Below are 24,618 nucleotides of genomic sequence, written 5' to 3' on the forward strand. Positions count from 1 at the left end.
AACATTGTCTAGTCAAACTAAGTTAACTTTTATGCCTTGCATATCAATACACACGTTTGCTGTTTTTTGGAGCTACCTATTTAATATAAACTAGGTTTAGAGATTGTAAATTTATCAAGTTTGTACACTGTTAATCCAAATAGTTCAAATTCAAGCAAATAAACAATTAAAAATTGATACACACTCAGACTATCACTATTTGAAGACTTCAAATCTCAGGCCAATTAAGTCTTTTTATAATTTTTATGCTAGAATTGTATTTTGTATACAAAAATATCAGGAATGTTTTTGTTGACTCAGGCTAGCTTTTTTGCTTGAAAGAGTGGTAAATTAAACTTATGATGTAAGTTTTGCTCAATCCACAGTGTTAGTTTGAGTTATAATATATGTTAAATTTTAACTCTTGCAGCTGATATAATTCAAAATATTATTTATATTATTGTGTACATTTAAGTGTGAACAATCAGTGTTGCCAAAAAAATTGAATCCCGGAAAAGCTTTGAACTTGAAAATTTATGCTTAAAAATTCTGTAAAAAAATTTGAATTTGAGAATTTTTGAAAAAACCTGGAATTTCAAGCAAAGTTAACATGTAAATTAATGAAATTTCTATTTGACACAAAAAATTTAGCAAATAAACATTTCTTTATCAAAAAATACATTATAGTAGCTTAAAAGTGTTTTTTAATATTGATATATTTTTTAAGACACTTTTTAAACTTTAATTAAACTTTATACTAAAAATAAAAGAAGGAATTGTACTTCTAAAAACTTTGTATTGGTGCATTGCACCTTTACTTGTGAAATTTCACCGTTTGGTGTGCTTCGTGTTGGAACTAAACCAAGAAATTCTACTAAAATGTCAAAGTTAGTAAAAACATCTCTAATAAAAATTCTCAGATAAGCAATAGTTTTTCTATTAGTGCTTTAATGTTAACATACTGATTAAAGTCCTAATTTGATTTATGCGACTTTATAACCTTAATGCATTTCCTAAATATGACTTTTTGTTGTCATTGAAGAAATAAACAAAAGTTTTTCATTACTGTCAACATAAATTATTTAAAAAATTTTCAATTATAAACGGTATCTCATTTTAAATAATAAATTTTGCTACTTTATAACTTGCCTTAACAATTTTTCCTGATAATTCTGTAGTTACTGAAGATAATCATGTGCTTTGTTGGAACTGTCTTCGGTGATTTGTTTTTTTATCGTTTCTCGCAATAAGTCTTAATTAACGGTTTTTTATTTTTGTAGCTCGTCTTATATTTTACATTTAATATTTTTAAATGCAATATTCTTATTGCAGATAAAGAATTGCTATAATGCTAAATAAAAAATAAGTTTTTATATTTCGCTAATGAATCAATAAAGTTTTATACTTTTGTTAAAATTGTTTAAGAAACTTAATTGTCCATTCCAGCTGACCAATCTTTTTTTGGCATGTAATTTATTTACTGTTAATAAGTTTCGTTGTTTCTTTATGTTGTGAACTTTGTTTTAACTGGGTTGCTACACAAACAGGCTATTTTAAAAGCTGGAAAACTCAGGTGTGTGTGAAAATTTTATTTCAAACACTTCAAAGAAATCTTTTAAATCCCAGAATAGTTTTTATGACTGTAGTGTAATTCACTACTGTAGTTTTTTCTTGTTTTCTTACACTTAGTGTACTTTTTGATGATGATGATATCTTTACTAGGTATTTAAGCTTGATTAAAACGATTTATTAGCTTTTTCAACTTTTAATAAATTTAGGCTGGTTTGATACAACTCAGACATTTTTGCTTTAAGTGGCAACCATGTAAAAGACTAGTTACTAATAAGATATTTTATTTAAGTATTCGAGAATTAATTTTGTTAAAGAATTTGTTCCAGCTTTCTGGAATACAAACAGGTATTAACTTTATTAAGTTAACTAATAACTAAATTTTAAAATGAATGTAAACTATTTAACACGCAAAAACTTTTTTTTGAAGTAAATAATTTTAGAAATATGAAAAAAGGGTTGATAATATAACAAATATTTAAAATTAACCCATAAATTGTCTTTCAAGTTTGGTTTTTATAAAGAGTTAGGTTGTAAGTAAAATTAGAAAAGTATTAAGTTTAACTTATTAAGTGCTTATGAAAATACATAGTTTATTAACACTTAAGTATATTAGTCAAAGAAAAGTTGATTCTAATAAATATTAATTTAAATAAGCATTCTATGTATAGCTAAAATTCTATTCTAATAAATATTTATAATTTAAATAGCCATTCTATGTATAGCTAAAAGTCATTTAAAATGATAAGGTGAATAAAAGTAAAACTTTTCTCTAGTGTGACTAAAACTAAAAGTTTATTCAAATGTCACTAAAACTAAAACTGCGGCCCGCGAAGACTTTGTAAACTTGAAATTTGGCCCGCAACCACCAACTGCCTGCCGACCCCTGCTTTAGCAGCTATTAGAAGTACAAAATTACTTAAATTTTTAATAGTTAAATCACAATAAAAATTTGCTTGATTAAAATGCATCTTAACTTAAGCTCACTTAATGCTAATAACTACATTTTTGCTTAAGCAATGTTTACTTTTAAAATAAACTAAAAGAAAAAAGAAAGCTACATACAGCTTTTATTAATATAATTGTTGTTATATTGATTTCAAAATTGAACTAAAATTTCAACTTTACCTTAAATTCAATCTTAATATTGAAATTTCATTTGTTTAATTTTTAAGTAAAAATTTTGAGTAAAAATTTGTTTTATTCTTATTTAATTGTTTAAATGCTATTTTCCATAACTGTTACATATCTTTTTAGATTTATTTAAGCATTGACGAGGTCTTTGACCGAAACTTAGTTTGTAAAATAAATTCTTGAAATAATAAATTAATTATTTCTTCTCAAGTAGTTGAGATCTCTTTATTTGTTTTCTTAAAATCAAAACATAATATATGTGATAACATAATAAATTATGTACCCATTTTATCAACCTAAAAACTAAATCAATATATGAAGTAATTTAATTTTTACATTTATTCAATTATAATTCACACTATTTAGTAAAATACAAAAAAAAATATATGTAATACAAACGAAAAGTTAATACATAATACAAACTAGATAACTTACTTACTTAAACTAAGTAAAAGTAGTAGTTACTTTGATTTGAACTGTTATTATCATACTTTATTAGATACAGACTTATTTATTTTTAGAATATTGTTTTACAATAACTTTAAAACCTTTTTAAATGTACTGATGAGTTTGTTTTCTCCAAAAAGTTCATTTATTGTAAGTCTATATTGAAAACCTGCTTGATTATTTTTTTTTGGTATTTTTGTTTTTATGTGATAAAAACCTCTACTCAAGATGTTTTATAAGCGTTTTTTTGTTATTTTTTACTAAATATTTTATTCTTTCTAACTTTTTTCCATGAAAACATCTTAAATATTATAAATTCAGACAATTACTAGAATTCATTACTAAACAGATTATCAACCATTACGAATTTTTAATAATTTTTTTTTTGAATACACGAAACTTCAATTTGATTTAATATCTTTGTTAAAGCTGTTTTTTGCATATACTTAATATTCTATCATTTATGTATTAAAGGGTTATAAATATGATTTAGAAAATTTTTGTATAATTTCTTGTCTGTTGAAATGTAAAATGATGAAAAACTTCTTATAAAATTATTTCTTAATAGAATTTTGAAATTTTACATACAAAAAGTTGATTTTTATATAAAGTTTAAACAAGGTTTTTGTGTTCATTTTATAACCAAACTATACTTAATGTGTAATGTCATTGTTTTAATTGAAACTGTTTAAGTTATCGTGTCTTATTCTATAGTTTTATTTTAATACGTTTTCACTTTTTTTTGTGTTTTAACACAAAAGATTCATTGTTAATTTATATATTTTTTTTAAATTAAACGTACGTTCTTTTTAAGTATTTATTTTTAAATGTTCTTTAATTTGTTTTTTTTTAATTATTTCATAAAACAAATCATTACTACTTATTGGTATATATTTAAAAAACAAATAAATGAAGAGTAAAATAAGTTATAAGAAAACAATTTTTTAATGTAAATTAATTTTTTTTAAGTAATATTGTTTTAATTTGTGCTCATATTAAAATATTATTTTTGATTACGCAAGTTTTATTTTAATCAAGTTGTTTAGGATTTTTTATTAATAATGTGTTTGATTTTTTAGTCTTATCGTAAATTTTAAAATATAACTTATAAATTTTTTTATTTTAAATTGTGCATTAAATTCATATTATCATTTTTATAGTTAAAATGATTGTTTTAGTTTTTAGATATCTTTAACTTAAGAAATATATAAAAATGCTTAAATCAGTCCACGAGACAGTCAATTTTTTTTTATTACTTTTCTACAGCATCGATAATTAGAAAAAATCAATAGGTAGTTTTGAAAAATCTACAAATTTATTGCATATCACATGAGTTCAAAACGTTTCAGATTTACAATCCGCCCTCAGTAAACTTTTAATAAACTAATAAAACTAAAACCCGTGTATGCAACTAAGTAAGAAATAATGAAAAAATATATTATGACGTAGTAATTCAAAACTGAGTATAAAATTAATTTGTAAATGGTAGAAGATTTTAAATACTTTATAATGATATTTTTGTGTATAAAACTTTATTTTAATAAAATGAAAAAGAAAAGGAAAAACTTTTCCGATATAAATCTTTAATTAAAAATAATTTTTGTAAGGAACTGTTTGATATAAATTATTGTTAATAAATAGTTACTGTTATCGATGAAATAAAGATGAAAAAATTCCTTTAACAAAACTTGAAGTAATTATAAAAACATATCTTAATTAGAAACTGTTTCATACAAACTTCTCATTTTAAAGAAAAAGTATTATTGATGAATAAAAATAACTTTTTAGAAACAAATCCTAAGTTAAAGGTAAAAAATAAAAACTAAATTGTTATAACAACGATGATAAAATTATTATTTTAAAAATAATACTTGGCAATTATTATATATTTTTATAAATTTTGCTGCTTTTAACAACAAAACTATTTATTGCGGTTATACTCAATATACAACTATTATCTCAAATTTTTGTGATAAAGCAATTACTGTTGTTTGTTAATAAAAAATAGTTAACTTAAACTAATTTATACTATTAAAACTAGTTTAAAATTTTCAAATAACTTCTTTTTTCATATTACATCTCATTTTAAACTATTATCTATCACATTAAAGTCATTATCCAACTAATTCACTAGAAGTTGCTCATCAATGAAAACTTGTTGCTGAGATTGGTATAATTAGTTAGGGAAGTTAATTGTAAGGGGTAGATATTGCAGAGCGGATTTTTCTCCTTGTGACTTACTGCTAACTTAGTAGTGCTAAGTGCTAATAATTAATTAATACAAATGTGAAGACATTGAGTCTCTTTTTTTTACATCTTTTTATTTTATTGTCACCAAACCTAAACATCCGCAAGTTTAGAAGCTGTTTAGTAAACTAAAAACTTAAAAGCAAAGTTTTTGTTTGATAAACCAAAAAATAATGTACGAGAAACAAACAAGATAACTACCAGTAACTGTTACAAACCTTTGCTATCTAAGTGTTAGTAATAGTTTCTTTTATTTAAGCTGTTAGGCCGAAGTATAACCTAACATTGTGACTTAAACTAACAAAACATGTATATCTCTGCCTCTTAAAAGTCTATGTCTGCTTTATAGTCATACTTTATTGAGCGATAAAAAAATAACGTCCAAAATATTTGGTTATAGGACCTGGTGCACGAAGAACCTTTCGATTATCGAGTCGCACACCACGGATACCTTTTAACGTCTTGTCAAGGACTATATGTATTTAATACAAAAGAAAACTTCCTTTGTAGATACAGACTTATTTATGGTATACTATCATAATCCACCCGTGTTCAAAATCCACCCGCGTTCAAAGTCTACCCAATCGATTTTATATATTTTTTGAATTTTTCTTATTAATTTTTTATTTATTTTTCACTATCACTGTTATCCCTTACCCTCAATCGGTAAGCGGTTCTCGAATTTGACTGGGTGGATTTTGATCGCAGGTGGATTTTGAACGTGTCCACTTATTTATATATACATTAACTTTTTTTAAATAATTTAAGGAATATTTTTTTCCACAAAAAAGTTCAGTTTGTTTTTTGTAATTTAACTTACTATTTTGATATGGCTATAGATTTTATTACTTTTTTGGGTTAAATGTTTTATTTTTTATTGTATAAGATTGAAATTACAGAAAAAATAATCAAGTTCTGTTAAATGCAACTCCGTTGATGTAAAACACTAAAACATAGTATTTAAGTTTTTCGTAAGATTGATTGTGTTTATCAAAATTTACCCATGTGTACTGTGTAGTTTATATAGAAGTAGTAGTAGTATGTATAGAATAGTACTACTGTGCTCAAAAATAATACGTTTTTAGCATTTAATTTAACTACTTATTATTGACATTAAATAATTATTAGAATTAACTTTTTATAACCAACGCTTATATGAGGTGAGGATTCTATTGTTATGAAAAATATGTCTAATAACATACAATTTTAATAAAAACTACTAAAGTCTGAACAGATTTTTGTCTCTATCTAGCCGTTTAGATACTAAGTGTATCTATTATTTTAAGTATTTATGCTTAAGAGTCTTTTCGTTTGAATTATTAATTTCAAATGCATAATTTGAGTGAAATTTTTATTATTTAGCTAGTTTTAAGTTATTTAAAAACTTTAAAGTTTATGATTTAACACATTTTTAAAAATAATATCTGCTTTATAAACAATTGTAAAAAATTAAAAGCTTGTGCTTTTTAAATAAACTAATTTGGGTTATTTTTTAGTCATTCGAGAAAGTATTTAAAAAATAACCCAAATTAGTTTATTTAAAAAGCATTATAGATTTGGTTCGGTTGTTCTTATTTACCAAGTGAAAATATTATAAATAATTAAAAATTGTATGTATAAACTAGTTTAGTTTTTACAAAATTAAATTAAAATGTTCTAACTTAAAAAAAGTGACAAAAAGATTCAAAAAACAAACTAAATAATTTACAGAATATTCTTTTGATAGTTAAAAACGTGCTATTTCATTAAAAATAATATAGAAAAAGTATATGGAAAATTTGTTAAATTAGTTATTTTGTATGACATGTACAATATACACTTTTTTTTTACTTTAAAACTTAAATAAAAAATTTAAATACCTTTTATAATTGTTATGTTTTGTAATTTAGTTGCTTAGTTAATTTTCTTTACCGACCATCTTTTGTTAGTTCGAAAATTAATAATCTTTTATTATTCACTTTTTTTTTGTTGCTCAGCTGACTTATTAGCTTACTTATATTGTTTTGAATTAGTCTGTGAACTTTGAAAAATAGAACTTATTTGTCTATTTCGTCCTCAGTCAACCACTAAAAACTTGTTGATATTTAAAGGAAAAAAGTTCATGTTTGGCAAAACACCTGTTGAAGGCAACTTATAACTTAACTAAAACTTTATATTTAATTTTAAAGTTTTATATTTATTTAGTTAAATGAGTATATCTATGAATGGCAGAATTTTAAGTTCACGTGTAACTCTATAGAGCCTTTGTTGTTGCAGGAGAGTGATTCATTAAGCTACTACTAGTTTTTTTTTTTTTTTAAACTAATTTTTGAAATAATTGTATCATTTACACATATTTTTTCATATTTTCAGTAAATATTATTTTAACTTATTGTTTGTTCATTAAAATTTAACTAAATATACTAAAGGGAATCGGTCAAATAGGCTTAAAGATTTTTTTGAATGAAGGGTCACTTCTGCAGGAGAGTAAAAAAAAAAGTATAAAAACAATAAAAAGTAAAACATTATAAAAAAAAGGTTACTGAGGGTAAGGGTTAGGGGTAACAGTGATAGTAAAAAATATAAAATAAATTAAAAATTAATAAAACAAGAAAAGAAATTTTTTAATCTGTGCAAAAGTGTTCCTTTGTGCATATTTTACACCTACTCAGTATTTAAAGTTGTCTTTATTGAGTCACATATGTATTTTTTGGGATACTTCAAAATCCACCCAGTCAAATTCGAGAACCCTTACCGATCGAGATTGCAATTTGTTTAGGCTAAGATTTCTAGACTAATATTATGAAAAATCGAACATCTAACGTTCCGCATGAGTAATTACACTATTAAAATAGGCTAATTTTATACTTTTCCATATTATTTATTTAGATTTTAAAAAACACATATCAATACGTTCCTTAGGCTTTGTAGGTAATGAATAACTTGTTTATTATTAATATAAATACTTTTAATATACTTTTTTAAGACGTCAAAGTTGGAATAATTTTTTTCATATTTTTTCTTTATAAAAGTACACGCCTGTGTCGATTTCATACTTTTCCACATTAAACTTTATTCAAATTTAATGAAACACATATCAATACGTTCCTTAGGCTGTGTAGTTAATGAATAACTTGTTTATTTTTAATATAAACACTTTTAATACACTTTTTTAAGACCTCAAAGTTGGACAATTTATTTTCATATATTTTCTTTATAAAAGTACACGCATGTGTCGATTTCATACTTTTTCATATTAAACTTTATTTAAATTAAAAAAAAAAAATATCAATACGTTCCTTAGGTTGTTTAGTTAATGAATAACTTGTTTGTTTTTAATATAAACACTTTAAATATACTTTTATAGGACCTTAAAGTTCAAGTTTTTTTTTTCATATATTTTATAAAAGTACACCCATGTGTCGATTTCATACTTTTCCATATTAAACCTTAATTAAATATAATAAAACACATATCAATACGTTGTAACCGCTTGGTAGCGGTTTAGAGTTGTTTCTAATTAGGGTTTTTATTTTTTCTTACTTGTTTACTTCTTGAAGCTGTACCGCGTGAGCGGTAATTGTCTCTTTTTTTACTTTCTTTTTTTTCAAGCGAGTATATATTGAATTGTCTCGGGTTCAGTACGGTTCAGTTTTTATAGTCTCTACTTCATTGAGGGTCTGAACTCAGTGCAGCTTTTTGCTGCACTTAAGTTTTAATGGTTTCAATCTTGTTGAAGTGATTTCGATTTTAGAATGTTTTTTTTGAGTTTGGTTTAAACATGTAGTGTTTAGTTTCTGTTATTCTAGTGTAATGTTGCGCAGTTTTTTATCATCTTTTCTTTTCGCTAGTTCATTGTAAATATATTCATGATCACAAACTCGAACTCAGTTTAAATTAAGTAACTGATTTATTAAACATTTAGTAAATGGTAAGTAATTCATATTAGTATATTTAAGCAATTATAATTTAAGCGTTATCTTGGGGACTTCTACTTTATATAAGTTAGGGCGCACGTTGCGTATTAAACCAGGCCAAAAATAGTTATATAAGTAGAACTTTTACGAGATAGCGTCATGATGACCCGGACGTCCAGTTATTTATAGCTGGAACCGAACACAGATACCTTCATTAAAATTTTTTACGTTTTGTAGATGGTGACTTGAAAACAGAGTAAAATAAACCTTATTTAATAATATTATAAATTCGATAAATTTAAGGGCATTTATTTAACCCAGTCATCTGGTCTGTAAAGTTTTAAAAATGAGTTTAAAATTTCTAGTTCGAAAAACAACTAAGTAGTTCGAGTTTGTGAGAGATTTGTGTTGTTTTTTGCAAAAAGTAATTAGCTTTATTGTGTTGAATTTTATGTTAAAGTGGTTTGGTAAAAGCTAATCGACGTGTGTTAGAACTAAAATGTATTTGTTGTGTAGATATTATTGCAATTCATTGTTGAAGCGTTTTTCAAAATGAGTTTTAAACTTATACGAGCAAGTTTAAACAAAGTTGTGTTGTTTTCAAGTTGTTCCGCGTTTTGTTTAATTAATTAAATATCGTTCAATCGTTTTAAACATTTTATTAAAAATTAAAATAAAACTAAAGGCTTCTAATAATAAAACTTTCTTAACAAAAAGAGTTTTAAACGTCTATAAAAGTTAGCAACTGTAAAGTTTAATTGTTTTGTTTTCAAACAATCGTTTAATTTGAACTATAATGGATAATAAATTTTTTAAACTGCATGTAAAAACATTGTTGTTTTTTCGTTCGTCCTTGTAAAAGTATTTGTATGAGGTTATTAAAACTTGTTTTCGAGTGCATAATCGGTTAATGAAGTGAAATTTCTTAAGTTTATTAAACTTAATTTAGTTTTATATTTAGCAACAATGTTATGTTCAAACTTTAAACTATAATATTTAAAGTTTTTTTTTTTTTTTTTTTTTTTTTTACAATGACCTTGTTAATTGCTTGTAACAAACTTTATTGGCTTGTTTTTTGTTGTTATACACTTCAGCTTACTTATAAAAACACAATTTTAATAAGGTCATTTGAGCTATTAATATCTTATTCAACATTTAAACGCTAACAACAACTTTGTTTTTAACTTACTTAGAATGTTGAAGTTTTATAAATTAGTATAAAGTTCAAGAGCTATATATTTTTACGAAACAAATTTAAGCTTTTGAAATGAATATAATTGTTTGTTTTGTCAACTAACTCATGTTGAATGTGAAATGTTTTTAATATACTAAAAGTTTTTATAATGAATAATTAGTTTAAACTGAAGCTTTAAATATTTTTTAAGTTTCTTATAAACATACTTAAAAGTACTTGAAAATACTTGAAATAGTATTTTCTTTATATTTTTGCTTGAACTTTAATTGCACTTTCGCACGAACGGCTCGAGAAACGAATCGGCGAGGAGCGGTAGAGGAGACGTATGAACGAGGTGAGGAACGAGGAGATGAAAGAGGAGATGTGCAGGGGCGGAGCGAGTTCCGGCGGCGAGGAGATTTTTTGAACTGTCTACATTTTTCTGTTATTTAAGTCTTAATGTGTTCTAACCAACTCTTAAGTTTTATAAACGATGTTGATTTGATTGGTAAATGTTTTTAGCATATAAATATCTTCTAGCATTTAAGTTCTATTTTGATGTATATATATTTTTATTTTTTTTGTCAACCGATGGTTAAAAGCTTTAACAGTTACATTTAAACATTTTGACACTTAAACATAATTTTAACTGATTTCTAAGCATCTTCTTAACGTAACACTTGAAGTAAAGTTAAAAAAATTAAGAAAATACCCCACACCGAAGTTTTTTACACCGGTTTTAATTAAGAGTGTCTTTTGTCTGTGTAATCGTTCTCTTGTCAGAATCTAAAGTTTTCATCTAAAGTTTTTTAAAGTTTTACGACTTGTTAGCAAAGTAAAGTTAATGTTTTTTCTAAACCGTAGCTGAAACTCCAATTTGACCGTTTTAGGAGTGAAAATGTAACCGCTTGGTAGCGGTTTAGAGTTGTTTCTAATTAGGGGTTTTTTTTTTCTTACTTGTTTACTTCTTGAAGCTGTACCGCGTGAGCGGTAATTGTCTCTTTTTTTACTTTCTTTTTTTTCAAGCGAGTATATATTGAATTGTCTCGGGTTCAGTACGGTTCAGTTTTTATAGTCTCTACTTCATTGAGGGTCTGAACTCAGTGCAGCTTTTTGCTGCACTTAAGTTTTAATGGTTTCAATCTTGTTGAAGTGATTTCGATTTTAGAATGTTTTTTTTGAGTTTGGTTTAAACATGTAGTGTTTAGTTTCTGTTATTCTAGTGTAATGTTGCGCAGTTTTTTATCATCTTTTCTTTTCGCTAGTTCATTGTAAATATATTCATGATCACAAACTCGAACTCAGTTTAAATTAAGTAACTGATTTATTAAACATTTAGTAAATGGTAAGTAATTCATATTAGTATATTTAAGCAATTATAATTTAAGCGTTATCTTGGGGACTTCTACTTTATATAAGTTAGGGCGCACGTTGCGTATTAAACCAGGCCAAAAATAGTTATATAAGTAGAACTTTTACGAGATAGCGTCAACGTTCCTTAGGCTTTGTAGTTAATGAATAACTTGTTTATTTTTATTATAAACACTTTTAATATACTTTTTAAAGACCTTAAGTTAAATAAAATGAAACATATCAAGCTACTCCGCTTGACCTGAAAGTATTCTAAACAAATATTTTTTTTGTTGACGATAACTTTTTAAACAGTATTTTCTTATCCTAAAGTTTTACAATAATGACATAAATTGTAAGGATCATGTTTTATTTAATAAATCAAAACATAATTCACATACTTTCAAAGTAAACACAAAAATAGGCTATAAATGTAACTTTAATCCTTGCACACTGGGCAGAACCATTGGGTGCACGACTATCCAAATTCGGACAATTCAAATTCCGACAATTTAAATTCTTAACAAAAAATTGAAACGGCCACAAATAAAAAAGTAATGTGCATTTTACAAAAATATAAAATACACATGTAGATCATATAAATATCTACAAGCCATTTTTTTTAAATTTATCTTCAAGTTTTAGAGATATAGCTTAAATAAAGAAAAAAACATAGTTATTTTTAGTAATTTTAAAACATTTTGAAAATTATTTAAGGTTATGCAAAAATAGAAAGAATTGGCTTGTAGATAATAATAAGATCTACATATGATTTTTTTTTCTAATTTAAGTTACTTATTGAGATATAGTCTTTTAAATTTTTTTTTAAGAATTTGAATAGTCGGAATTTGAGTTGTCCGAATTTGAATTGTCATGTAACCGAACCATTTTACACTTTTTTGGCATTTTATTCTTTTTCAAGCAGTCCAGGTGATACCATCTTAGGCAGTCTTTATTTTTGCAATACGTCTGTTTTAAATACCATGTTATAATAAACTTTTACAAAGTATATGTAAACTAAAATCAATCAAACAATAACCCAAGTATCTCTTTTGGAGTTTGTTAGTTATAAACTAGACTCGACAACTCCACGTCCACACTGAAAACAGACTGCACAGTCAGTTAAATCGTTTGGTGGTCCTCCAATCAAATATGTCAAAAGCGATTTTCTTGCGATACTTATTGGCTTCTTTAAGACTTAATGCCTGGTCTTAATCGTTGTTTTTTAGTAATAGTTCGGCATACTGTAAAAAGCGTATTTGGTATTAATGCTTTATTTTAAATTTTATTAGTTAATTAACAACTTTCATCTTCTAAAAAATATAGATATGTGTTTTATCAAATTTAAATAAAGTTTAATATGGAAAAGTATGAAATCGACACATGGGTGTACTTTTATAAAGAAAAATATGAAAAAAATTAGTCCAACTTAGACGTCTTAAAAAAGTATATTTAAAGTGTTTATATTAAAAATAATATATTTGTTTATTAACTACAAAGCCTAAGGAACGTATTGATATGTGTTTTTTAAAATTTAAATAAAGTTTAATGTGGAAAAGTATAAAATCGACAATTGCATGAATTAAAAAAAAATAAAACGAAAAAAAATTAATCAAGTTTGAGGTCTAAAAAAGTATATTAAAAGTGTTTATATTAAAAATAAACAAGTTATTCATTAACTACACAGCCTAAGGAACGTATTGATATATGTTTCATTAAAATTAAATAAAGTTTAATGTGGAAAAGTATGAAATCGACACATGCGTGTACTTTTATAATGAAAATATATGAAAAAATTAGTCCAACTTTGAGGTCTTTAAAAAGTATATTAAAAGTGTTTATAGTAAAAATAAACAAGTTATTCATTAACTAAAAAGCCTAAGGAATATATTGTTATGTTTTTTATTTAATTGGATGAAGTTTAATATGAAAAAGTATGAAGTCTACATGTGCGTGTACTATGGTAAAATTTTCAAAATATTAACCTATTTTAGTAGTGTAGTTACTCATGCGGAACGTTAGATGTTCGATTTTTCATAATCCTAGCCCTAATGCCTAACAGATCGCAATACCAGAAAAATGTACAAAAAATATATAAATAAATTAATAAATAAAGAAAAAAAATAGCAGGTGAATTTTGATAGTATACCTTGTTTTTGATTTTGTCATGAAATTGTTCTTATTTGTCTCTTGTTTTGCAGAATTCTACTATGTATATAAAACATATCAAAACTATCTTTAAAATGTATCTTTTTATATTGTTTGCTTAGTTATAGTTAGTTATGAATTCTTTATTTTAATTTTTTTGAATAAATTTTCTGTCATAAAGTTTTCAAAATATTAATTTTAATACAATATAAAATAGATTTTATCTAGAAATATTTACATTTTACAATTTCAATATACAACCATCACATATAGTTTAACTTAACTCTTCTAAAACTTGTTTTTAAAATTTAACTTAAACAAACAATCCTTGATAATATCTGTAACAATAAAATTAAATTCTTGTAAACAGTTTTGACTAAAATTTATTTTTTATAGCTTGGTTTTAATTCTAAAGAAATTGGTTTAATATCATACTTAATGTTTTGTAAAATTTTTTAGGCTAGAATAAGATATATAAAAATGAACAAACTATACAAAGCAGTAATTTTTGATCTCGGCGGAGTTATTTTAGAACCTCTTCAAAAACAATTTTTACAAAATGCAAAAAGTATAGGGATGCCATATTCATTTTTAATTAAGTTATTTAATAAGAAAAATAGCTCTTTTGAAAAACTAGAAAAGGGTGAACTTACTTTAACTGAATTTTACCCAAGGTTTGACTTAGAAGTTAACCAGCTAGCCAAAGAAAACAAAGTAGATTTTAATGATAGTTTTTCAACAAAAAATCTTTTTTCAAGTATAAAACCTCTGAATGAAATAAGTTGGTTTGACCAAAAAAATGGAGTTAGACATTCAATGCTTGAAGCTTTATCTATTTTAAAATCAAATGGATTTAAAACATGTGCTCTTACTAATAACTGGATAGATGATTGTCCTTCAAGTAAATTTTATACTGCTGTGTTATTCACAAATCTAAAACAATACTTTGACATTTTTATTGAATCAGCCAGAATAAATATGAGAAAGCCTGAAGCTAATGCTTTTCAACATGCTCTTAATAAATTAGGCACCAGTCCTGCAGAAACCGTTTTTCTTGATGATTTAGGTGTAAATTTAAAAACAGCTAAAAGTTTAGGAATTAAGTGTATCAAAGTCAAAAGTGCACCAGAAGCACTAGCCTCTTTAGAAGACGTCGTAGGTGTAAAACTAGTTAAAAATAGAAATTATTACCCACCACCTTGTGTACCTAACAAGGTATCTCATTCATTTATAGAAGTTTCACCAGATATCAAACTTCACTTTGTTGAAATGGGTCAAGGTCCAACTGTAATACTACTGCACGGTTTTCCTGATTGTTGGTACGGGTATAGACATCAAATACCAGCTCTTGCTTGTGCTGGTTTCAGAGTAATTGCAGTAGATCAAAGAGGTTATGGAAAATCAAGCTCTCCTGAAAAAATTGAAGAATACACACAAAAAAAGTTGTGTCAAGATATAATAAACTTGATGGACCAGATTCATATTTCTCAGGCAACTGTTGTTGGTCATGACTGGGGGGCTTCTGTTGCATGGAACTTGGCATTAATGTACCCAGAAAGGTTTTCAGGAGTGTGTGGAGTATGTAATCCTTTTTATCCAGTCAACTCCAAACGTGACCCCTTGCAAAGCATCTTAAGAAATCCAGGGGTGTTTGACTACATGTTGTACTTTCAAGAAAAAGGAATTGCTGAGACTGAGTTAAACGCTGACATTGAAAGAAGTCTTAATTGTATTTTGAGAGGCTTTAATGAGACTATAAACAATAATTTTGATACAAGCAATGTAAGAAAAAATAAAGGAATTTTAAAACAATTTCCTGAAAACTTAAAACTAAGTACTTTTCTTACTCCAAAAGAACTTAGATACTATAGTAATCAGTTTAAAACTAGTGGATTTGAAGGGCCATTAAATTGGTACAGGAACCTTGTTGAGAATTGGCATTGGAGGTGTACTGTAAAAGATAGAAAAATTGCTGTTCCAGCTTTAATGATAACTGCTGAAAATGATCCAATTTTAAAACCAGAGTTCTCATTTGGAATGGAAAAAATAATTAACAACTTGGAAAGGTTCGTTAATTAAGTTACTAATTACTTATAAAAACTTGGTTAATAGTTCAAAAGTTGGTATGTTTTGTCTATGACTTGCACTGTTTATTTTTTATTTTTTATTAAAAACTTACCTATAGAATTATAATTTGTTTTATATACACTAATTTTATATTCGAACACAAGGTTAGGCCATAAATATTTACTTTGTTTAGTGTTATTTTTTGCATTAATAACTAGGCTGTGACAGCATTAAAATTTTCTTGTCTATTAACACATTGTAATTATAATTTGTTACTTAAATTAGCTAGTGTTTTGTTTTTAAACGAAGTTTATAAAATTAATAAGGTTGTTTAGTTTATGGGTTATGGTTTTTTAATAAAAGATTTCATAAAAGTGATCAATCTTACTGTTTTTAGAAGTAATTGTTTTAAAACTTCTAATTTTTACAGATGCCATATAGAAAAATGTGGTCATTGGGTTATGCAAGAAAAGCCAAAAGAATTTAATGATTGCCTAATTAACTGGCTTAGAAAAATATCTACTTATTCTAAATTGTAACTCCTTTTAATGCAAATTGTAGTATATATATTTTTTTTTATACATATTACCTTTGTTTTTATTATTCAGAGTATATAATTAAGTTATCAGAAAGTGTTAACACATCTATTTTAGCTTAAAATTATAGCAATCATTTTATTTTAATCATATTGATTTCAATAAGCTCTTTTTTATTTTCTCTCCATTTATTCTTTTAACAGCTAAATTAATTTTATACGCTACCAAAATTAATCTTGGTATAAATTGATTGCCACTTTTTAATGAGTAATATTGTTAAATAATACTTTAATTTTGTAAAATTATTTACGTTTGAAAACTTGTCCCTTTCATAGTTTTTTTTATTTTCGGTAGTTTTTATCTAATACGTATTGCTTAATTAAATAATCTTTATGTTTTATACTTCATGTATAGTACAATAGAAGTAGCTTGATTTTTTTCTAGATAATGGACAAGTATTTTTGAAAGCTATGGCCAATGATCCATAATCAAAAGTTAAAACTTTAAATGTTGAAAAACACTAATCAACAAAATTAATAGATATTATAACGGTATACTATCAAATTCCACCCGCGTTCAAAATCCATCCGATTTTTTTTTTTGCATTTTTTCAATTAATTTATAATTATTTTTCACTATCACTGTTATCCCTTACCCTCAATCGGTAAGCGGTTCCCGAGTTTGACTGAGTTGATTTTGATCGCGGGTGGATTTTGAACGTGTCCCGTTACAACTGTGTTTTTAAAATTATTCTTAAAAAAAAACTAAATAACTTCTTTTCGGTGCTAACTTTAAACAAAAAATTGAAAACAAAAGTTCATTTTGCAATTTATTTTTTGTTAACTTAAAATTTTCAATCTACGCTTATCAAAAGTTCATGTAGATAACTAAACATATTTGTGTAAAACAGTAAACTTAATAAAATAGTAAGACTATGCGTCAAAATAAGTAAATAAACTTATATGTACAATACGATGCTATTATAAAGTTATCAAACAAGATTTGAAGTATAAAGCTAAAGTACTAGAAATTGAAAGCATAAATAACTAGCAATTTTAATAATAAGGAAACAAACTTACTTAAACTTTCTTTAAAAATAAAATTAAACAACAAAACGAAACTTAATAACGAAACTATAATAATTTTAACAAATCAGAATTATAAAAAAAAATTTGTTTGCAGCAACTTGGCTTATTAGTTTTTATAAATAAAGATTCTAAAAAACTTAATGCTTTATTTAAAACATATTACGTCCTTTACAAACAATGGAAAACATATTATCGTTATAGTTTTTTGAGCGTTCTAAGTTATTTTTCAGATGTTCTCCGATTGACTTTTTATTGGCTTGTTTGTCCCATAGGTCATCCAGTTTCTGAAGGCGTTGGTAACATGCTGGTCCCTTCTTATGTTGAATCGTTGCGAGGTTCTCCCAATATACACAACACACTATCACAGTGGAATTTGTACTTATAGTTATGTTGCATTCTGGATTAGGAGTGAGATCTTTGTTCACGAAGGGAAAGTGTCCATTCGTGCATATTAGACTCCTACCCTATTTTTAAGGCTGTAAAATTTTAAATAATGAAATCTGTTTGACTAAAATTTTGTGTTAATACATATATTTATGTTCTACACAAAATTTATTGGTTTTATTATAATTTAGTTTATTTAAAGAAGTTTAATGCATTTGAGTTTATGTAAACAAGTTTGAGTGAACTTACATACACTAAAATCTGGACAAATTTAAATAATTAAAAAGTCTTCTGATTTTGAAATTAAGTTTTAAAATAAACTCTATCGTTATTGATGATGCTTCATACGCGTCAGCCTAAATCAGTAATTTTGGTAAAATTTCAGTTTTTGTCAGTGAAAATGCTTAAAAAGTTGTGAAATATTAAACGAAATTCTAAAAGCATTTTTATTTTGAGTAGATTATTAAATTGTGAAATTATTTTATAAAAAGTTTGATTTTGTAGCCTTATTTTTGTTAAAACTAGAGCAATACTGGCATAACTTCAAGATAAGTCCGTAAAAGTGCTAGAAAATCAAATTTCTAAAATAATTTTGAGAATTGAGTTGTTTTGAATAGACTATTCTGTTCTTGACAAGGCGTTAAAAAGTATCCGTGGTTTGCGACTCGATAACCGAAAGGTTCTTCGTGAACCAGATTCTTGGATGAAATATTTTGAACGTCTTTTTTTATCAATTGAGTTCAATAAGCTATATAACTATACATATTTTAACTCTGAAATTTTTCTAAATAAACACTAAGTTTTTGTAGTGCAGAAATAGAATATTATTTATGTTTGTAGCGATTTCTTCACAAATCAAGTTTAAACAACTCAGATTTTTACGATATTTTCCTTGGGCCATATCTATCAAAATAAATTGAAATTAAAAAAAACAGATGTACTTAAAAGTTCTAATACAGTAGACTACCGCTTAAGTACGCAAATTGAACCCGACCAAAAAGTGCGTACTTAGCACGGGTAGTGCGTACTTTTTAACGACATAGTATAATATGAAATTTAGTATTTTGTTTTCTTTCTTACAACTAGCCACCAAATAATTAAGCCAAATAAACAAGTCTTTTTATTTTAAATAACATTTAATACATAGTTCTAATCTGCAAAATTTTTTAATAGATTTTAAATTGATTTATTTTTTCTATAAAAAGTTTCTACATAACTAATACATACAATTAATATAGAAAGTCAATGTCAGTCAATGATATAAAAAAGAATGTTAAGCCATATTTTGTTTTGTTAGAGGCAAAGTACCTAACTACATAGTTTTTACAAAATATTTTCAAAACAGCAATGTGTGTACATTTAAGTTAAATTATGACTTAATTATGTTGTATTTGTAGATTTTTTTAACTTTGTCATTTTATAGCATTACAGCTTAAATATCATTATTCTTTTCACTTTTCTGCAACCACTACATAAGTATTTATTATTTACTTAAACATTTAATAACAGGACTGTCACAATCTCAGGCCACTTAGAATACTCAGGATTACTCACCCTAGTTTAAAAGTTGTGAAAATTTCAGGCTTGTCTTTCTGGATAAGTGCGTACTTAAGGCGGGATACGTACCAAAAAAAGTGCGTACTTAAGCGGTAGTCTACTGTATTAGTAAGCTAGTATACCACAAGCAAACTAATAGGCTACATAGCTCCATTTTTTTATAAGTCAAATTGGGCGCCAACCAACAAGGGTAAAGAAATTATCATTCTAAATTAGGACATGTCAGTACAAAATTGTAAAGTTTTGCATACGAGCTCTGTTATAAGTTGTGTTTTGCCACGTCTACTAACTAGGATTTAGTTTTTTTTAAATAATATCCAACCGGATCCTAGTTTTTTTACAAATCAAAATCCGGCCAGAACTAAACCTAGTTAAGTTAAAATTTTCAAAACTTTTAAAGTTGAAATTAGCTTACAATTTTACTACAGTAGAGGCGAGAAATTTCATAGTCAATGCGTCAGATTTACTAGAAAGTTGTTTCTATATAGGAACGGGTCAAAATTGCAGGAAGGGTCAATTTTGAACGAAGACAAATTTGCACGAAGGGTCAATTTTGCACGAGTGATGATTTTGCACAGAAGGTCATTTTTGCATGAGAGTAAACAAAAAAGTTATAATAAATACAGAAAAAAATTAAAAATGAAAGATAAACTAAAAAAACAACAAGGAGAAAAAAAAGTTACCGACCGAGGGTAAGGGTTAGGGGTAACAGTGATAATGAAACTAAAACTAAAAGAAATTACTACTAAAAAAAAACAAGAAAAATAAATAGATAAAAATAAATCAATTGAAAAAAGCTACCGACCGAGGGTAAGGGTTAGGGGTAACAGTGATAGTAAAAATTAAATAAAAAACAAATAGTAACTAATATAAATTACAAAAAATAAATTAATAAAAAGAAAAAATTAAGTTACCGACCGAGGGTAAGGGTTAGTGGTGAACCGGTCAGCCAGAGTTGTTACTTATGTTACGCGGGCCTGGCACTTAACTAACTTGACGCGTTATAACTATTTCGGTGACGGTTACTTAAGCTAATGTTTAGAATTGACTTAGCTAAATAACTTAGCTAAGTCGATTTATCAAACACAACTTAAACTTATACTATCATTTAAACTTAGCCTATTTAAGTAGTAAGATTGTTAGAATGCTTAAACTAATAGTATAAAGAAATCGAGTCACAGAAACAATATGAGTATTTACAAATTAATAAAAGCACGACAAACAAAATACATAAACTGCTAAAAACACAACACGAAAAAAACGAATTTGACTAAAAAGTCAAGCTGAAAAACAGTCGGAAATACGTAACTCTAAAAAAAAGACATATCATAAATACATTGCGGCGGCTGTTAGTACAACACAAGTCAAAGCCGCTAAAACTTACGTGACTAAAGCGAACGATTATCCCCTAAAACCAGCGCCTTGATTGAATTTAAAGTGTTTGATTAGTTTGAGAGAAAAAAAGAAAAGAAAGAAAGAAAGCCACTTTCGACTGCAAAACACTATTAAGTGTTATAGTGGTAACAGTGATAGTAAAAAAAAATTAAACTAATGAAAAAATAACATAAAAATTAATAAAAAAATTCCAACTCGTGCAATAATGACCCTTCATGCAAAAGTGTCTCCTCGTGCAAAAATTTCCCCTCAAGCAAAAGTGTCTTCGTGCAAAAATGTCTTCAAGCAGTTTAGTCCCCTCGTGCAAATTTGAGATCTACCTTTTCTATATATATATTTACCTACTTTGTCTCCTTTTCTTGCAGTACTTATCATTTTTTACAGAACTCCGTTGAACTGTATTAACTAGAAATATTTAACGCAGAGGAACATATGTTAATTCAATAAAGTAAAAATACTGTGCAACTTGTTTTTATTATATATATATTCCAGCAAACTTGCTTAGCTTGGATCTTTAATAAAAAACTTTCATCTTGAATATTTGAATTTTAAAATGTATAACGTATTTTTCTAAAATATTTCTAAAAATGTTAAGTGAATAGTTTTCAATACATAATTTAGATGCAAAATGCGGTAAACGAGTTTAACATTTAAGACTTTCCTAAACTGAACTAATCAAAAAGGTGCTTTATTATTTGTCTTATAGTTTCTTTACTAAAAATCTTGTAATTAAAATTCACAAGGTTTGTATATTTTGCTTGAAAGTGATTTTTCACTTAGTTGTATTTTATCTTAAAAGCCTTTTTCTGAAGTTTATAATAGCTGTGCACAAAAATAACCTTTTAGCACAATGAAGTTAGTATAATTAACTTAAAATAAAAATACAAACTTAGCTGTCTATAGTAGTACTTTAGTAACAACTTTTTATCATAAACTCACTAACTAATGCTGTTGTTGTAAAACTAAATTTGCTTAAGATATACTTTCTTTGAAATATTAAAATTAAAAAATACATTTAATATTTTGAATGAGTCTAAACAGCCATTAATTTAAACTGTATAATTCTATTAACTTTTAATGTTTTCTTTATACACACTACAAAAATTTATTCAAAACTTTAAATTATTTTCTGTTTCATTTTTATTAGTACTTAAATAAATAGATTTCTTATTTTTATAGCTAGTAACTTAGTTTTTTTTTACCCTTCGGTTCATGAAAATGTATAAACGTTTTACTTGTAAACAATTTTAAATTTAAAAGTAAAAATAATCCTTGATTCGTAAAAATATAAACCTTTAAAATACATAATTAATTCTATTAATAGCTGTTCTAAAATAGTTTGTTTTATATTTAGGTGTTATTTTGAAAATTATATGTTCTACAAAAAAAAAGAAATGTTTTTAAATTTAACAGTTATTATTCAAATTATAATTAAAATTTACGTTTCTTTGAAAGTCTTAAACCTTAAAGTTTTTTGTACCAGTTTTTTCTAAAAAAAAAGTTTTAAATAATTCTCAGTATGCATTTAGAGAGGGTTATTCGACCACTTTAGCTCTGTTAGAGTTTGTTGAAGGGATTCTGTCCAATTCTGATAAAGGAAGTGCAGTTTGTGCAGTCATTTTGGTTATAAGTAAAGCATTTGATAGTGTAGATAGAGATAGCTTACTAAGGAAATTGGAATGTTATGGTGTAAGAGAAAATATGTATCCACTAATTAGTTTTTATCTAGATGAAAGGAAACAGTTAGTTAGCTTTAGAGGATATAAGTCAACCTGTGAAAAAAAGTGAAGTTGGGGTACCACAAAGCTCAGTGTTAGGGTCGTTATTATTCCTAATACATATAAATAACTCACAGAATAACACTAGTCTTAGCGTCCTCAACTTTGCATATAATACAATTCTACACAAAACATTCACAAAAAACACATACTTAAATGATAGTAAATGTTTTAATACAGAACTGAAAATGGTATCAGATTGGCTAATGGTAAACAAACTCAAACTAAACCTTAATAAAACCAGAAGCAGATTCTGCATCAATCAAAAAATAGTGTCTGGGAAAATATAGATCTTTATGTAAAAATCGGTAAAACAGTTATAACAAACACAAATAGCTATAAGTATTTGGGAACAATTGTATATAATTATATAGACATAAATGTAAAATGGTTTGAACACATAGAAACTATAAAAAAAAAATTACAAAAAAAAATTGGGTGTGTTATTGAAAACGAGACACTTCTCAAATGAAAAAGCATGATTTTTGATCTTTAATTCTTTTCTTATGAGTAATGTTAGACACTTTACTTGTTGTGCTGGAGAAGAGCAAATAAAAATTGTATACATTATATCAATGTTCTCATAAACAGAGCACTTAGGTGCATACATTATAGAAAATATGATGATAGTGTAAGAGAATTAAAAACTCAGAAAAAAATATTAGATGTTGAAAGTCTGTATCGATATGAATTAGGTCTGTTTATTTTTATATTTAGGAATTATTTGTTACCAGCTAACTTTATTAATTACTATAAAATTGTAAAAAATGTCAATAATTATCGTACGAGGTCTTCAGAAACATTTTTTTTCCTGCCTAGATCCAACATCAAAATAGGTCATTAATCGCTATGCTACCAAGTTAGTAAATTATAGATTTAGCTATATATAAGCTATCATTATGTTTAAAAAATAAAATTTGTTTTGGAAAGTTCCAGGATGAACTAAAAAGTTTTCTATTAAATAGTGATTTTCAATTGGATAGTTCTAGTGATCATTGCTACTTGTATATTTACTTAAGGAGTTATTAGTGTTTATCATTTAATACACAAAATTGAAATTTTCTTTTGTTCAAAAGTTGATTTTTTTAGTTACAATAACAGTGGTTTAGTCTAGATTCTATCTGGTTTTCTATATGGTTATTCTGTAGATTATTATTTAAGATTACTATTTTGAATTAAGTTAAAAATACTAATAAACTTTTGTTTTTTTAATTTATCCGAAAATTAAGTATTTAAATAGTAAGCTGAGATAACTGTTTCAAGCAAACTTATGTTAAAAAATTTATTTTTCTAAGGAAATCAAAAAAAGAAAAAAATCTCTTCTATTTTATGTTTGTAAATATTGTTTGCCTTCTTTTATTGCAATTTTAGACTAAGACAAGTATTCATAATATAAAAAATTATATTTTAAGATAGAAGGGAATTTGTTGTTGTTATTGTTATTATACATTATTATTGTTTTTTTTTTCTTATTAAGTGCATAAAAGTTTATCTTTAAATTTTCATTTATAAAAGTTCAGTTCAGTTATGGTAGAATTCACTTCTTTAAACTTATTATAAAATTATAAAATAGTTTATTTATCTATTTAAATGTAAGACTATTTTTATTGTACGAGTAAAGTTATAAGATAAAAAAGAAAAATTATTATTTTAGCAAAAAAAAAAGATAAGATTTAATGTAAAAATATTTCAGCATATTACATTTTTACCTTCTTTAGAGCAGTTGTAACCTATCATTCAAGTACTCACATGTTTGCTATTAGTATTGTTTATCTCTTTTAATAAGCTAATTCAAAGTCATATGTATTTTTTTAAAGTTCTTATGTTATTAGACAAGTTTTTAAATACATTTTTAAACACAAAATTCAG

General features: G+C 25.7%; 1 protein-coding gene across 1 annotated transcript; it reads left to right on the forward strand.

The window, feature by feature from the left end:
- Positions 1-14,409: 14,409 nt before the first annotated feature.
- LOC145839591 (bifunctional epoxide hydrolase 2-like) lies at positions 14,410-16,797 on the forward strand. Its single transcript, XM_082947205.1, has 2 exons — positions 14,410-16,010; positions 16,442-16,797. Exons 1-2 carry the CDS (start codon positions 14,425-14,427, stop codon positions 16,548-16,550), a joined length of 1,695 nt encoding a protein of 564 aa, XP_082803331.1. The 5' UTR covers positions 14,410-14,424; the 3' UTR covers positions 16,551-16,797.
- Positions 16,798-24,618: the final 7,821 nt, after the last annotated feature.

Source organism: Thalia democratica, chromosome 6 (assembly GCF_965202585.1).
Source record: "Thalia democratica chromosome 6, ktThaDemo2.hap1.1, whole genome shotgun sequence".
Classification (NCBI taxonomy): Eukaryota; Metazoa; Chordata; class Thaliacea; order Salpida; family Salpidae; genus Thalia; species Thalia democratica.